At 40.7% G+C, this 18,589-nt stretch overlaps 1 protein-coding gene across 3 annotated transcripts in view; it reads right to left on the reverse strand.

Moving 5' to 3' along the window:
• Positions 1-8,424: 8,424 nt before the first annotated feature.
• Positions 8,425-18,589, reverse strand: part of PBX3 (PBX homeobox 3) — a 426,198-nt gene continuing 416,033 nt past the window's right edge. For 2 of the 3 annotated variants that reach the window (XM_033960083.1, XM_033960085.1), the window contains one exon: positions 8,425-9,117. In XM_033960083.1, coding sequence (XP_033815974.1) covers positions 9,025-9,117 — 93 coding nt within the window. In that variant the 3' untranslated portion in view covers positions 8,425-9,024. The remainder of the gene's footprint in view (positions 9,118-18,589) is intronic. The other variant, XM_033960084.1, reaches the window with a different exon arrangement.

Consider the following 18,589-nt stretch of genomic DNA (forward strand, 5'->3'; position numbering starts at 1 on the left):
TAGCGCACGCACAAAATTATCGCACGCTAAACCGCACGGTACACTTCAAGAATAATGCCAGTTCAATGCTGGCATTAAGGTCTAGCGTGTGCGGCAATTTAACGTGAACTATTCTGCTCGTTAAGGCCCTAACGCACCTTAGTAAAAGGAGCCCCAAGGCAAAGTCAAAATGTCCCTCATCAGTTCAAGTGAGTTGGCAGATCTCTATTCAGATACTAAAATGTTGCTAGGATTCCTAGCCTGCTGATTTTCAGTATATTCTTCTGGTTCTAATAATATTTCACAACTTATGACTCACAGGCAATGGCTATGGATAAGTTTGGTTTACATACCATGCTGTTAGATTATTTCCTGGGAATTTTCATGAATAAATACAATTTGCGTGGTGATGTGACATTTTTTAAGCAGTCTAGAGCAGGGGCGTCAAAGTCCCTCCTCGAGGGCCGCAATCCAGTCGGGTTTTCAGGATTTCCTTAATGAATATGCATGACATCTATTAGCATACAATGAAAGCAGTGCATGCAAATAGATCTCATGCATATTTGTTGGGGAAATCCTGAAAACCTGACTGGATTGCGGCCCTCGAGGAGGGACTTTGACACCCCTGGTCTAGAGAATGACATGGGGACAAATTTGTCCCCATTCCCGTGGGATCTCAGTATCCCTGCGAGTTTTGTCCCTGTCCCATTCCTGCAAGCTCGACCTTACCCACACAAACTTTGAATACTTATGATTTTAAAATGTTTGAGGCTTGTGCATATTAGAACAGAGCTTGCAGGAATGGAAAAGGGACAGAACTTGCAGACACGGAATGGGGATTGAAAATCCCTTTTGGCAGCTATAGGTATTTCCAAGAGCTTACCAAAAAGAAAAGCTCCTCAATATTTTGTTCTGCAATCAAATGGCAGTTTATTTAAGTCCATTAGCAAAACATGCAGCATATAACCAGTATGATGAAGGGGAAAGGCTGTCTCACAAGTGTAAGAACAAGGAGTGTGTAGTGCAGTGGTTAGAGCTACAGCTTCGGCACCCTGAGGTTGTGGGTTCAAATCCCACGCTGCTCCATGTGACCCTGGGCAAATCACTTAATCCCCTTTGTCCCAGGTACATTAGATTAGTGGTACCCAACCCTGTCCTGGAGGACTACCAGGCCAATTGGGTTTTCAGGCTAGCCCTAATGAATATGCACGGAGCAGATTTGCATGCCTGTCACTTCCATTATATGCAAATCTCTCTCATGCATATTCATTAGGGCTAGCCTGAAAGCCCAATTGGCTTGGTGGTCCTCCAGGACAGGGTTGGGAACCACTGCATTAGATAGAGTGGGAGCCCGCTGGGTCAGTTAGAGAAAAATGCTTGAGTACCTGAATAATTTGTAAGATATGCAGAATATATATATATAAAAAAAGCTTTTCCAGATCTGTTATCTATTGCACTGATTTTTATAACATTTTTCATATTTCCTTATATGCCCTTCATCCCACCTACCTACTATGTATATCTAGACACATTGTCTTGGAATTGCTTGTTTATAACCCGTGGCCCACCCAATTCGGGGAATTTTCTACACACATAGCCCTGCACGGAGATATCCCTTAATTCGGGGAATTGTTTTCAACATAACCCACCACTCTGCACCACAAGTATTCCCCAAGCTTGCCCAAGCTCAAAAGGTTTCAGTTAGAGATTATTAGGTAGCCCCATTACCAAACTACAGGTGTTGTTAAAGTGCATTCAAGACTTTTATGCAGTATACTGTACGGAGCTTTCTTCTGGTACCCTATTGTACACCCCAGCTTCTAGGTCAGGATCACCTTTGCCAATTTCTTTAGGGCAAAATAACATAACATAACTTAACAGTTTATTTATATACCGCAGGACCATGAAGTTCTATGCGGTTTACAATTATTAAAAATGCTACAAATTGAGTAGAACTAACAAAGTTAGATATTAGTGACTAACAGTTCTAGAGATAATTTGTTGTGGGAGATTTTGCAGTTCAGCTACCTAAGTACTTCCGGAACAGATATGATTTTAGGTGTTTCCTAAATTCCCCATAGTCATTAGCATACATAAGTAATTGTTCCAGATGTTTACCCACAATGCAGCTTGAAAAGAGAAAAGATGTTGATGTTTTTTAAATTTACATCCTCTAACCAGTGGTGAGACAAACTTCAGGTGTGAGCTTCGCTTATGTCTATTGGTTGAGAAAGAGCTCAGGATAGAGAGATCCAGCAGGGATGGGGGAAATTTGTCCCCTTGTCATTCTCTACATTTGGCTTGAATCCTTCTTTCATTGATGCTAATAAACTTCCTTAATGCCAGCAGGATAAATGTTACAGCTCAACATTTTAGAATAGCGATAGCATCGTGTAATGTTTTGAGCAGTGTTTTTCAACCGCTGTTCCGCGGCACACTAGTGTGCCGCGAGATGTTGCCTGGTGTGCCGTACGGTCAGGGCCGCCATCAGGGCAGTACCACCAGTCCTGCATTCAGGGGCCCAGAGCTGACAGGGGGCCCGGCCTCCCCCAGGGTCCTAGGCCACAGTCTAGGGAGAGGGGCGGTCCGCCCCACGTGGACAGGAGAGAGCTGGACGGGGGACCCGCGGAGTTCAATACATCTCGAGCCGCGAGGCTCGTCTTCTGTTCCTGCCTGCCCTGCAGCTAACATATAGCCGATCGCAAGCGTTCCCCGATGTCAGCGCTGACGTCGGAGGGAGGGCTTAAGCAAAGCCTGCCCTCCGACGTCAGCACTGACGTCGGAGAATACTTCCGTTCGGCTATTTGTGCGCGGCAGGGCATGCAGGAAGCAGAAGACAAGCCTCGCGGCTTGAGCTTCGTTTTGCTGAGAAAGTTGCAAAGATGGGCTGGGAGGCAAACACGGAACACAAAAGGGGGGAGGGAGTGCGTTTTGGACACAAGGCATGAACTTGGGAGAGAGGGAGGGAAAGAGATGCTGAGGTGGGGGAGGGAATGCGTTTTTGGACACAGAAGGCATGGACTTGGGAGAGAGGAAGGGAGGGAAAGAGATGCTGAGGTGGGGGAGGGAATGCGTTTTTGGACACAGAAGAAATGGACTTGGGAGAGAGGAAGGGAGGGAAAGAGATGCTGAGGTGGGGAGGGAATGCGTTTTTGGACACAGAAGAAATGGACTTGGGAGAGAGGAAGGGAGGGAAAGAGATGCTGAGGTGGGGGAGGGAATGAGTGTTTGGACACAAGGCATGGACTTTGGAGAGAGGAAGGGAGGGAAAGAGATGGTTGTGTACACGGGGAATAGAAGAAAGGAGAATTTTTGGTCATAGGGAGGGAGTGAGGTACAGATAGTGGCATACCAGGGTGGGGGGGGGCGGTCTGCCCCACCCCGGGTTTACGTCCCAAGGGGGTGCACAGCTGGCCACCCTCCAGTGTTGTCCCTAGGCCGGCAAACTGCGGCTCTTTAGCCACTTGAGTGCCACCGCCGCCATCGGGAGCAGGCCGGCGCCAAGTTCTCCCTGCTTTTCCCTGTGGGGCCGGCCAACTCTTGCCACTCGCGTCAATTCTGACGTCGGAGAGGACGTTCTGGGCCAGCCAATCGCTGCCTGGCTGGCCTAGAACGTCCTCTCCGACGTTAGAATTGACGACGGGTGGCGAGAGTTGGTCGGCCCCGCGGGGAAGAGAAGCAGGGAGAACTTGGCGCCGGCCTGTTCCCGATGGCGGCGGTGGCACTCAAGTGAATTACTTTATATATAGTAAATATAGGCACAGAGTTAAATTTTTTAACATTTTCTAATGGTGGTGTGCCTCGTGATTTTTTTCATGAAACAAGTGTGCCTTTGCCCAAAAAAGGTTGAAAAACACTGGTTTTGAGGAACTGAAAAGGATGGATGCTCAATGTTCAACAAATGGTCTTGGATATTTAAGAGATTTCTGTGAATCTATCATGGAGCTACACAATCCAGGCTCTCTACTTTTGAGACCAATAGCTTTTGCAAATATCATCACTACTCCCAAGCTTCAGTTTATATCACAACTATGATCTTTAAAGTCTTCCGTTTCATATATTAATCTCGTGACTATTTCTTATGGTTAGTTTCATATTTTGGTTACCAAAAAAACCAAATCCATTTGTAGCTCTCAATGACTTTAGTTGACTGAAGGGATGATGATAAAGAAGGGATTGCTATATCTATTTTACTTTCATTGGCTACATACAGTAATATATATTGTTAACTACTAGCAGAAGATGTATTCCCCAGTTGAACTATACTTCTTTCAAGCTGTTTGTATGATTGAGCTTAGATCTTAAGTTGTTAGCTTTCCTCTGTAGACTGCAGCGATATGAAACTAGTGTAGTACCCAGAATAATTTCATATATATGAAAAGCATTCTTTAAAAAGATGTAACTTTTTATTAGTACAATCTGGAAATGTCTTACAAGTGTTGTGAAGTTATTGTTTTTGCATTCAAATATACAGACTAGATATGTATGCTCTGTCCACTGTGGTTACTAGATAGCTGCATCCTTCATTTTCATAACCTCTAGAAAGAACATTCTGTGCCTGTTTCACGTTAGAATGGAAAACTTGCTTCTGGAATTTCAGCACATTAAGGGGCCGAAATCCAAAACACAGGCTAAGTTGCGGGCTAGCCCCCGCCCAATCTCCACCCCAGACACTGCCCCCGTGTAGCGGCTCCTCGTGCATCCTGCGCCTGAACCAGAAGCCTTCTCTCCGATGTCGCAACGTCAGAGGAAATGCTTCATGCACAGTGCAGCTGCGAGGAGGAGGGAGCCGGCCACAAGATAACAATGGGGGCATCGGACTGCAGGCCGCATACAACAAGCAGGCGGGCCGAATTCGACCCACGGGCCTTGAGTTTGACATCTGCTTTAGAGGATCTAACCACTTAGAATCCTCTTCGGATATATATATATATATATATATATATATATATATATATATATACTCGCTTTTTAAATGATAAAATATTGCCAGAGGTTATTGTAAGAGCGGATAGTGTAGCTGTTTTTAAGAAGGGTTTGGACAATTTCCTGGAGGAAAAGTCCATAGTCTGTTATTGAGAAAGACATGGGGCGAGCCACTGCTTGCCCTGGATTGGTACACTCTGTTCACAATTGACAAATCCATTCTGATATGAAGTAAACGTTTGCTTTAAGTCTTCTGTTCAAAGTGTAAAATGCTTGGCTTGAATCTGTTTCTTTTATGACCAGTGCATCAGAGGTTTCGGAAAGAAAATATGGATGCTTGTTTGGCATGTAAACACATTTTTTTGATACAAATTTTGTTCAGTATTTTCAACAAGCATGTCAGAGTCATACAAGTGATGCCCAAGTACCATGGACCTGTAAAGCTGAGGCAAGTAAGTTTGCTATTTTTGTGAAATGCTTTTCCATTGCAGCCATAAAAATCAGTAGTAATTTTACGAGTGAAATATAATAGGCAAGCTGTTTCTTCTTTCATATTGAATTACTATTAATGTTATGTGGCAACTGCACCAACCTTTAGATGCATCAGATCTCTTTTCTGCTTCCCATTAGGGCTGAATGTTGAATGAGAATTTTATTTTGTGTCCAGTTCTAGTGTACAGATTTTGTGAATGCAGACTTTTAAAATATGTGGGCCATAGGATTTGACATTAAGCCTTTTCAACATTGGCCCTCAGAGTGCCTTTGACAGAAAATGGGAAAACACCCTGAGTCCAGGCAGACTTATAACTGTTCTGTACAATATGCCAACAGTTTGCTATTACATTGGAAAATGACTAACACTGTTTGCCTTGGTTGTCTATGCTGAGGCACAGCATAGGAGAATCTTTGTTATATATCCGACACCTGTTTACAAAGCAAACTGGTTTCAATTCAAAGTCTTTATTACTCTGTTAAGCTATGTCCAATCTGCTCAGAACATAGCTACTAGGTAAAAAACACAACATCAAAAAGACTTATTTTAATACTGGTGCTTCTAGTAAACCTTTCTGGTGTATGATCATGCCTCAAGGATAAAATTTGTATTATTTGCCAAGTAATCCACATGGCTGTTATCCAATATAAGGAACGGCCAAATTGCACTTATAATTCAAAGGGACCCACATCCTTAATGTTATAAAGAAGCACACTAATGATGCCCGATGGGCATAGGGCAACCAAGTGCGGCCCAAAGGTTGTTGATGGCCTTCCTATGAACCTCATCAGTATGTGACAGGTTTTTGCCTGTGGCCAGCCGAGATGTGATCAAGATGAGGGACGTCTGTGTGTTCATTATGCTGCCTAGACCTCCACTGACACACTTTACATTTAAAACACTGTTTCCATTGAGTTATGGTATAAACAGTGAAAGTATGGAGATTTGAAAGGTACTATTCAAGAATTTTTCACTTCACTCCTCATGCGCTTCAATGTGCCTGTTAGAGGTCTAACAACCACTGGTTAGTAAAGTCTAAAACAGATGTGAAGAGAACAGTATCTTTTTTTTTCTAAAACATATGCATTTGTAGTGGAAATAAAACAAAACCTAAGTTCATCCTGTCTGTATGAGTGACTGCATAAGTAAATAAAGGTCCTAACAGTGTATATAAATGTTTATTGCTGAGAACTAGCTTTTTGTTGAAGGCCTATTTTAAAATGCTATTCTATGGTAACTTAATATAAAAATTGCTGTTTTGTCCAGCCGTGACAAAGACTGAGGCATGTGCTAACTGAATATACCTGTAAATCTAAAGAGACTATTGAAATGGACTTTTGACATCTGTATTATAAAGTATAGCAGAGTGAAACAATAAGGGTAAGGCTGAGTGCACTGATAGACCTTTTGCTTAACCATCTCATCTGAAAGACTAAACCAGTTGCATTTATCATTGACCATTTGCTGTAAGCAATTAGCATTAATTTGATTTCCTGTGAGCCAGTTTCCTTATGAGATGGTAAATAGGTCATTACCTGTTATTGACCTTTGCTTTGTTATTAAACATGTAATAGTTTTGCATAGGTTTCAAAAGATTTTTTTAACAGAACAAAATTATATTTGGAATGAAATCAGGCTATTAGATATATTGCTAGAAATGTTAGAGGAAAAGTGATTATAGTTGTGAATATATAGAACATTCTAGAAGATGTGAAAGTGTTTATGTAAATTCAAGAAGCCTATATAATAAGAGGATACATTTATAGATCTACGTTTTAATTCCCAATACCCTTCCAGGAACTATTTGCAACAAGTATCAGTATTTGATATACCACGCTTCTGCCCAACTAAAACCAAGCAATAAAAATAAAAATTGCATCAGCATTTCATCATGAAAGAAAAAATTTTATTCGTGTTTTTGTTTTTAGTGGATTTTTTTTTTTTTTAAACTACATATAACTACCACAAGGAAGACTTCTCAATCCAGGATGTAATCCAGTTAGAAAGTAACACGAAACGCTTTAATACATTAGAATCACTGCCACAAATTATTTTCATGACTCAATCGGTTTCAGAATTGCATACAATACAAAAGAGAAAAAAAACAAGAGTCCCCGTCATACAGGGTCAAATATACAGTACTGAATACTGAAATCTGTATGCATTACAATTATTTTTGTTTTTTATTTTTTTGTGTGGATAAGTAACAAGATGAACATTCAAAATGTTTCTCAGTATTTACAACAGTTTATAACTGTCTTGGACCAAACTTAAGACCTTAAAGTTTTCACCTCAGCTTAAAAGTCGATAACGCAACTATTTTTTTTTTTTTTTTTTTTTAGATTTTGTTTTTGTTTTTAAAAAGATTACAATGTACATTTCATGAAAGGGGGAAAAAAGTTAATTACAAGATGTGAAAGAGATAAGAGACAAACTACAGCGTGAGTATTGTTCAGAGGTAGTAAGTGAGCACTCTAAGCTACAGAACATGTTGAAGTTCTATTGGTTTGTATGAATTCGCATGAGGTAATAAAGCTGTGTCGATTGGTGAGATGTATAAATACTCTTTTGCTACACTATATACAACACTCCTTAAAATGGTGCCTTTTTGCTGCCAAAGGAAGTAGCAAATCTTGACAAGTCTGTGTGCAGCACCTACTGGAGCTCGTACTGTAAAACCCACATCTTTGATTTGTGTAAAAATAAGCAGCATGTCTTAACAATCTTCATCAGTTACTGAAAAGTAGGGCTGAGTCTGGGAAAAGTATGTAACAAGGTTATATATATATAGGAGAAAGAAAAAACAAACAAACAATATATTTATATGAGTTTTAGCAAAAGAGAAGAGGTGCTACCAGTTTCAAATAGAAACATGGCAAGAATTCAATGCAAAGGCAAAAACAGGGGGAAAAAAACAAAACCACCAAAGGCTGAGTGGAATTGTCCAGATCAGAATGATTTGCACTAATGAAAGTGTCCTCCAATGCATCTGATAATATAGGAATCCTTATTCATCCAATGACATAAAAATACATCCAACGACTCAATGTGCATGTTGAGTCATTGAGTCGTTGGATGTATTTTTATGTCATTGGATGAATAAAGATTCCTAAATTATCAGATGCACAAGAATTAAATGCATACATTGCATAACTGAAATTGTACTTTGAATTGCGAGAGATATGAAAATGATGGAAAACGCAACCATTTCCTGTATTTTCTTGTGTGTTTAATGATTATAGCAATAAGTGTTATATTTAGGTGGCATGTTTAACAGACTCTACCTGCTTTCACAACTAGCATTAAGTCTGTCTTCTACTTTTACCCTTATGGCCAAGTATTTGGCAAGTCTAGGAGTATCATATTTCAACAGCTGACACTAAATTATCCTAAAATTATTAGTCTTGGCCTTATTTGATAAAGTGCTTTTAAAACTGTTCATTTTTGATATATAAATATAAATGTTTATGATGCTTTAAAAACAGATTTACCAAGTTTTTTTTTCAGACAAGGTTTTACAGTAAAGCTGTAGGTGTTTGGCTACAAAAATTCTTTTTCTTTTCTCCTATTGGTCTGATTGCACTTTTCAGGGCAAGTCAGCTGAGGGGAAAAGCATTGCTAGCAGATTAATTAGAGGTATCAGAGTGCACACTTCCCGGTCCTTCTGTAGGGGAAGTCACAGAAGATGGAGTAGTTGCATCTTGCCATCCTCCATTAGCCTGAAAAAAAAAACAACACACTAAAATTAATGCACATATGCATGCTAAAATAGAAAATAACCTGAAGAACTAGATGCTTTAAAGTGGATGTGTGTGAACTAGAAACATTTTTTTGCAATGGAAAGAATACAGAAAAATTGTACAGAAAAAAAAGTCCACCGCCAGTCACTACAATAACCGCAATCTCTATAAATGTGAACCAAACGGTCCTTCTGCACAGAAGGCCATTTGGTTCACATTTCTAGTGATAATGTAATGTAATTTATTTCTTATATACCGCTAAATCCGTTAAGTTCAAAGTGGTTTACAGAGAAATATACATTAAAGGATACAATAAAAATAAGATAAATAAAGAATAGGTACTTTGAAATTCCTTTACTGTCCCGAAGGCTCACAATCTAACTAAAGTATCTGAGAACAAACAAATTAGCAAATAATAGAGAGGAAAATAAAGATAGAGGAAAAAAATGAGATATGAAGCATCCTAACAAGAATACATTGAACTCTCAATACCATTCTGTTAAAAGCAAAATGTACATTCCAAAATAATAGAGCTGTTGTACAGTCAGGACTGGTTAATTTGTAAATTTAGCTTTTAACTAGGCCAGTGATTCCCACACCTGTCCTGAGGGAATGCCAACCAGTCAGGTTTTCAGGATATCCACAATGAATATTCATGAGATCACTTTGCATGCACTGCTTCCTTGGTATACAAATCAATCTCATGCATATTTATTGTGAATATCCTGAAAACCTGGGATATGGCTGGGGTCCCTCCCAGGATAGGTTTGGAAAATTCTGGTCTAGATAAAAAGACATTGAAATACCCCAATGGTATTACTTATTAGGAAATTGACTATATACAGAATGAGATATCTGGACAAATCTAAACCACATTAACCATATATATGAATGTATGTAATGTTAAATCAGAACCTGAAAAGGGAAAGTCAAAGTGAAAACGGCTGAGCGAGAAAGCATTTTATTGTTTGTGCTGGGATATACAGTAAAACCTTACTGTTGGGTGGCTCATAAGAGTTTGAAACAGTGATTCTCAATCCTGTGCTCAGGACAATTGGGTTTTCAGGATATCCTGAGAAATATAGGTGAGAGGGATCGGCATACAAGGGATGCACATACAAACCTGTCTTGTGTGTATTTATTGTGAATATTCCAAGAAACCAACTGAGCGAATGTGCCTGAGGATTTGCTTGAGAACCCCTGGTTCAGAATTAAATTCTTCCAACCAATTAGGCAGGAGATTTTTCTGGGTTACGGAGGACATATTTTAAATACAGGTAATGAAATGATTTTTTACACTTTAAGATGTAGAAAGATAAACAAATTAAACATAGGGCTCCTTTTACTAAGGTGCACTAGCGTTTTTAGCACACGCTGAAGATTAGCGTGCACTATCCCCCGCGCTACGCGGAAAATACTAACACCAGCGCTATGGAGGCGTTAGCGTGCAGCGCGTGCTAAAACCGCTAGCGCAGCTTAGTAAAAGGAGCCCATAATCTTAAAAGATCCAATAGCTTGCATAACTGACTGGACTATATGTGTTTTTCAGGGTTTAAGTAATTTACGCTCTTCAATGTTAGCTATAGGTGAGTATTTAATTATCATTTTATTTGCCTTAAACACAAGGAAAGCAGCTACCTTTAATGAGATTTATCTTTTTTTAAAATGATTTCTCCCCCTATATCTCTGCAAGATTATTTGAGGATGTCGAGCACATTTTGGCCTGAACCTCACCCACTTACGGTGCAGAAACAGGATTAGATTCCAGCATTTGAATATATAAACTATACAAAAAAAATCACATCATTCCAGTTGCTCTCCAGTTCTCCATAAAGTTCTTTTGTGATGTTATTACATGTCTCTTCCTGCTGCTGACCCTCTCTACTTTAAACCTGCAGCAGCAGCAACAACAGTACTGGGAAACAAATTTGCTTATGTCTTGGCCCAAGGAGGCAAATGCTGAAATCAATGTCTGATCAAATTTCTGCTGTGGCAGACAGCTTGTCGCTACATATTTTATGTTAGGAAAGAAGAGGGAGGTGCAGTCCTCATGAGTAGGAGAATGTTGAGTGGAAGTGACGGGCCAGCCCTTTCTGGCAAGGCTAGATCGAGTTAGGCTGACTTTCTGTGCTAGCGGCATAGAATAGCCTTTGCAGAAATCTTTCCAAAACATTGTCCCATCAACAAATGAAAGGTTAGTATATGTTGATTTACTTATGATATGGTCCAGAACCACAACACTTTGCCTGTGTGTTTGGTATGTGAGCTTTAGCAAATGGTTTCAGGTGGTTAGCAGAGGTTCTGAGAAACCAGCGAAAGGTTATCATGATGTAGTAATGAAAAGAAAGACCAGTTGGCCAAGCCAGCCTTTCCACTTATTTGTTTTCTAGCTTTCTGTCACTATGAGTAGATAAACAGTCAATTTCTGTTAGCTGATCCCTTGTCCTCTATTCAGACTGCTGTCTTTTATATTGGTCCCAAGCATTTTTTAAGTCCACTGCTGTGCTGGTCTCTTCCATCTCCATTTGTTGGCTTGTCATCGTCCTCTTAGGGTCTTAAAAGATCATATTTATTCCAAGACCCAGTCCTTTCCCAAGTCTTTCCACCATACTACTGAAGCATTTGAAATTTAATGTGAACAAATGAAAAGTGATTCGCATTGGGAAGAATAAACCAAATCATAGTTACCAGATGCTAGGTCCACCTTAGAAGGTCTGCGCCTAAGAAAAATATCTAGGTATCATCATAGATAATACACTGAAACCTTCCACCCAATGTGTGGCAGTGGCCAAGAAAGCAAGCAAGATGCTAGGAATTATTAGGAAAGGGATAGAAATAAGACTAAGAATGTTATAATGCCTTTGTATTGTTCCATGATGTAACCTGACCTAGAGTACTGCATTCAATTTTGGTCTCCATATCTCAAAAGAGATATTGCAGAATTAGAAAAGATTCAAAGAGTGACCAAGATGATAATAGGGATGGAACACTTCTCGTATGAGGAAAAACTAAAATAGCTCTACTTTCCTTCAAAACCCCAAAACACCAACGAATCTGCCTTCATTCATAAGCTCCTCATCCCTCATGATTCTTTGAGAACCTTAAGATCTGTATCTCAGTACCTTCTTCACATACCATCTTTAAAAATTATTAGTACTCGCAGGGCTTCTTCATTTGCAATCACAGCCCCTTCAATCTGGAATTCTTTACCTCTATACATTAGGGCTGAACAAAATTTAGATAAATTCAAGGGAAACCTGAAATGTTTCCTTTTTAAAGATGCATTTGAATGCTAAATGATCTCAGGGTCTGTCCTAGATGATAACCAAATTGATTCCTTTCATCTCACCACCCTTCTGTCTTTCCCTTATTTGTTTTCTTTTCTTTTAAATTGTATTTATACCACTTTCCTCTTGTTTTCACATATGTCATGTTTTCCAGTCATTAATAAGTACATTAAATGTCCCCCCTTTTTTATTATAAAACGCTTAGAATTTTTATTAGCGTTTCATCAAATTTTAATGAACTTGAAACTCTTTAGCTTGGAAAAAAGATGGCTGAGGGGAGATATGATTGAAATGTACAAAATCCTGAGTGGTATAGAATGGGTACATGTGGATCAATTTTTTACTCTGTCAAAAATTACAAAGACTAGGGGACACTCAATGAAGTTACAGGGAAATACTTTTAAAATCAATAGGAGGAAATTTTTTTCACTCAGAGAATTTAGTTAAATTCTGGAACGCATTGCCAGAGGCAGGGCAGGATTAATTAGTCGAGGGCCCCTAGGTACACAAGTACACTGGGCCCCCTGCCCCGCCCCACCCCACCATGCACCCAGTGCGGAAACAGGAAGCTGCGTCAGAGGGAAGCTTTGGGCAAGCAGTACCGCTTGCACAGTTACAGTTCCTGTTGCTTGCTTCTCTTACTTTCCGTCAGTTGAGTGGGGCTGCGTTGCCGATTGGGGTGGGGCCCGCGTTGCTGATCGATACTGGAGGGGTCGATCGCCGTTTGGAAAAAATAATGTTGATGCCCTCCTTCATCAGGCCTCTCTGACCATTTCGGGCCCTGGCCAGAGGTTGTGGTAAGAGCAGGGTTTGGACAATTTCCTGAAGGAAAAGTCCATAGTCTTTTATTGAGACAGACATGGGGGAAACCACTGCTTGCCCTGGATTGGTAGCATGGAATGTTGCTATACTTTGGGTTTTGGCCAGGCACTTGTGACCTGGATTGATCACTGTGGAAACAGATACTGGGCTAGAAGGACCATTGGTCTTACCCAGTATGGCTATTTTTATGTCCTTAAGACATCCAAGGACTAAATAACCAAGCACATAATCAATTATAATCCCTTATTTCCCATGCTTTCATATTGTTGTGTGTCCACATGCCCCTGGAAATACTAATGTAAAAAACTAGGTTTAATCCCTTTCTTGAAATGCTCAAGATGTACTACTATCCAAAGAAATTGAAGAAGAGAGGTCCACTTTGAAAGTGCCATAAAAAGAAAGTTGTTTCCCTGATAGAATCCAATCTAGATCATGAAAGAGATCAGTAAATAATTCTGAATTTCTGTCCACAATGGATTTGTATACAGAATCAATAATTTAGCTAAACAGTAAGGTAGTCACATATAAAACACCTTATGAGCTAAGAATAAATTTTATACTTCAAATGATATGAGCATGGCAACCAATGAATCTCTTTTAACAATGGTATAATGTGATCAAATCATCAGGCACCTACAATAAGTTTTATAGCCACAATCTGAATAATCTGTAACCTATTGATAGTATAAGTTGGATGCCCATTAAAAGGAGAGTTTCTGTAGTCTAGTCTACTCAGGACTAAAGCATGGACCAATTTGTATAGTGATGATTGTTCTACAAATGGATATAAAGCCCTAGAGCAGGGGTGTCCAATGTCGGTCCTCGAGGGCAGCAGTCCAGTCGAGTTTTCAGGATTTCCCCAATGAATATGCATTGAAAGCAGTGCATGCACATAGATCTCATGCATATTCATTGAGGAAATCCTGAAAACCCGACTGGATTGCGGCCCTCGAGGACCGACATTGGACACCCCTGCCCTAGAGGGACATAATAAAAAGAAACATCTAAGTCCGTTTTGGGCCTAAGTCGCTAGTCATCCAAAGTTGGCAGTGTCAAAAGTCCATTCCTGAAAAATGCATCTAAAATATTTTGTTTTTTTTCGAAAGTCATCTAATTATACATCCAGCAGTTTGATCATCCAGACTGCTAAGTATCTTTATACCCCATGCTAAGTATCTTTATATCCCATTCTCGTCCAAAAATGTGTCCAAGTCAAAACGCCTAGAAAAAGACCTTTTGGACGTGGGAGGGGTCAGCAAAGTGATGGACTGGCCACCCAGAAATGGCAACACAATAGTGGGGCACCTTACAGGGCACTGCTGTGAACTTTACAAAAAGGGTGTCACATAAACATCTCACCACAACTCCTTTTAGCTCTGGGCGTACAACAGCACTGACAAGGCCTAAGTCATTTTTAAATACGTCTAAAATTATCGGCACTTGGACTACTTGTCTTACTGATCGTCCAAGTGCCAATTTAGGCTGGTTTTCAGACGTATTTCCGTTTTGATTATGAGCCCCTTAGTGGATTATAAAGTGCCAAAACAATTATGTGTGACTGATGCAATGTATGGCTGCAATAACAAACTGGAATCCAAGATTATCCCCAAGATTATTATGGAAGAATCTAATGGAAAAGTGTTGCCTAATAAAAGGGGATACTATAGGTCAGTGGTTCCCAAACCCTGTTCTAGGGGACCCCCAGACAGTCGGGTTTTCAAGATATCCCTAATGAATATGCATGAGAGAGATTTGCATACCTGTCACTTCCATTATATGCAAATCTCTCTCATGCATATTCATTAGGGATATCTTGAAAACCCGACTGGCTGGGGGTCCCCCAGGACAGGGTTTGGAAACCACTGCTATAGGTTTACAATCATGTCCACTTCACCTGGGTTGCCCCAGCTTTTTGAGGTCTTATGCACCACTATTCTTTGCTCTTTGGCCCTCTAAAGTTAACATATGACTATACCAACATACCAAGCTCTCTCCATTTGTTTCTTCTACCTTTTATCCCCTACCTGCCCTTATCGCTGTGGTCTATCTTGTTTAACTTCTATCATAGTTCTGGTTACTACCACCTCTGTGAGTAAGCTATGCTAGGCATCTGTTACTTTGTCACAGTGAAAAAACTTACTACAGTATATACTTCTTTATCTCAAGAGGATAGACTCTGCTCTTTTTTAAAATAATGCTTTGCATAACTTTCTCAAAAGAGTGTTGGTTATTTTTGTTGATAGAGTATTTAATGTTATGTACAGATTAGATATTATTTCCAATATATAATCAGTTTTAAAATACGGTCAAATATAAAATCACTAAAAAATGTTTCAGCAGAATGCTTCCCAACATAAATTCAAGAGCACTCTTTCCAAGTAAATAGACAGGGAGAACTTTGAAATACCGTCTGTTTCAATTTCTCTGTCTGATATTCTCACCCTTTTTGCTCTACTTAATCCATATCAAATAAGGGTTTAAATTTTGATATTTCTTCAAATTCAGCTACTTTTAACTATTTTCAATCTCATCCCAGTAAACAATGGAATTGATATGTTTACTATCAGCAGAACATGGAGGCAAGAAGGCTGTGTACCCTGCCATACCACAGACTGAAGTTTGAAGGCAGTGTCTTGTGTTTTTCTACATTGGATATGGATACCATAGGGTAGGACTTCCCCACAACCAATGGGTTTTCAGGATATCCACAACTAACAACATATGAAATAGATCTGTATACAGTAGAGGCAGGATTTCATTGTAGAAGTCCTGATAATTCAACTAGCGGGAAAGAAGGGGAACAGATGCAGGCACAGGCATGTGTCTATGATTATTTCCTTTACTGCCTTTAACCCTTAGCTGAAAGGTGGTTTACAATCATAAACACATTTTTAAAAATTACAGAAAAGGAACTCAGTCAAAAAATATAGGATCATACGGAAGTTAAACTGACCAGCATGCTCTGTGGTTGCCTTATGTCCTCTAGCGATCCAAGCAGCTACAGGAGCTCTGAAGGCAGTTCATTTTAATACTCCTAACACCCCTCTCCTCTCTCACTCATCCTTATGTCTCTTCCCATGCTCCCATGCCCAATGATCAGTCTTTAGAACCCTTCTGCCCATCCAGTCCACCATTAGTCTACTAGGAACAGAGCTTTTCTTTGCATGCACCCTCATTTTGGAACTCTCCCCCCCACCAACCCCTTAGGCTGGAGCTCTCTTATCAAAAATTGAAATAGTTACTGAAAACTTACCTTTTGGAGGGGGAAAAAACCCCTTTGACTTAAGCCTGAAAAATGGCAACACCATGAGGGTCTACTAGATTCTGAATCCGCAATCAATACCCTTTGTCATCCCTCCCTAATTTCTAATCCCTTCCTTCTGTAATTTGTCCCTTAATATTCTTCCTACCTGCCTAACTATTCTGCTAGTTTTTCTTTCTGTCATCTTTCCTGTTAAAATTGGATTTTCTTTTCTTGTTTCAACTGAATTTTATTGTACACTGCTTCGTTATTATTTAAGGGAAAGCGATATATCAAATAAAGAAAACCATCAACCATTTTGAACTTTTAGCCTACCAAGTTTCTGTCATGGCAAAAGCAATGGAGAAAATGTGGATTTTAAGCACAGCATGAAATTTTAAATGTGATGGTACTTATTGTAAAAAAAAACCACAACAACAACACAGAATTCAAATAGCACCAACAGGTTCCACAAAGGAAATGAAGCAGTAAAACAACAAAAAGATTGTGGAACAGAAGACCGGATGTAGCAGTTTGTAGTTTAATAAGCATCCAAATAACTTAAAAACAATAATCTAAAAAACAATCCACAAAGGGTTTATACAGTCACAAGTGACCCACAAGATAAAAACCAAATAATGTATAAAATACAAATGATCCACACATGCGGTGTTTCAGCAAAATAAAAATGCCTTCCTCAGGGGTCTTATAAGGGTCCTTGGCTGTCTTAAATATCTAATATAATAAAGCCCTACACGTGCATGCGCACTCCCACCTGCGTGCTCCCGTTTTCCGTGCGCTCTAGGGCACCGCAGGTAGGAGTGCGCATGCGTGCGAATCCCCCAAGGCGAATGTTGGCCACCGCAGCAGCTGTCAGCGGCTGCAGGCTCGGCGGCGGGTTGGAGACAGTGCCGATCTTCAGGTCCCCCTCCCCCCCAGCCGACACTCGTACCCGGAGCCAGAAACGAAACGCCGAGGTCATATCGCTGTGGGAGGGGCGGATGGGAGGGTCAATGGGGTGGGCTGCACGGTGGCGGGGGGAGGAGGGGAAGATGGAAACAGGATGATCACCGTTTCTACTGCACAGGGGGGATGGGAGGGAGGGAAATAAAAATGCCGGGTTCTACTGTACAGGGGGAATGGAAAGGGGGTAGAAATTTAAAGATGCTGCTCATTGGGTCTACTACACAGGGGGAGGGGAGGGAGGCAGGCAGGCAGGCTGGCTTCGGGGATGGGGGTGGGTCAAAGTCTGGAAGGCAGTGAGGGGGACATAGGAAGGGGGCACTAAGGACATAGGAAGGGGCACTGAGGGCACTAAGGACACAGGACAGAGGCACTGGGGGCACTAAGGACATGGGAAGGAGGCACTGGGGGCACTAAGGACACAGGACGGATGCACTGGGGGCACTATGGACATGGGAAGGAGGCACTGGGGGTACTATGGCCACAGGACGGAGGCACTGGGGGAACTTAGGACATGGGAAGGAGGCACTGGGGGCACTAAGGACGTAGGAAGGGGTACTAAGGTCATGGGAAGGAAGAACTGGGGTATTAAGGACATAGGAGGCACTAAGGGCACTAAGGACATAGGATGGGACATTATGGATATAGGAAGGGGGCCACTGAGAGACAGGCAGGCATGGCACAACAGAGAAATACAGGGGGCCAGGGAAACAGAGACAGAAAGAAAGATAGACAGGGGGCCAGGGAGAGACACAAACAGAAAGAATGACAGACAGACTGACAGCGTCCAAGGAGAAAGAGATAAAAGAAAAAACCAACAACCCCAAAATAGACATCTACTCTAGCACCCGTTAATGTAACGGGCTAAAATACCAGTAAAAACATAAAAGTCACAAAAAAATCCAAATAGTTATGAGGCTACAAACAAACAGCACATTCCATTTCATCTCAGTTTTCCTCAGACTGAACTTCCCTGTCTTGTGCATGGCACTGTTGTTGAATTGTGCTCTTGGGGGGAGGAGGGGGGACCCTGGTGCCAGCAGTGATGAGATCCTCGAGGATTCCATGTGGCACTGTTAATCATATAAGCTTCAAACATCATATTGATGAATTCAGGGCGAAACCTCTGACCGGGACG

The sequence above is a fragment of the Geotrypetes seraphini genome, chromosome 10, assembly GCF_902459505.1.
Source record: "Geotrypetes seraphini chromosome 10, aGeoSer1.1, whole genome shotgun sequence".
NCBI lineage: Eukaryota > Metazoa > Chordata > Amphibia > Gymnophiona > Dermophiidae > Geotrypetes > Geotrypetes seraphini.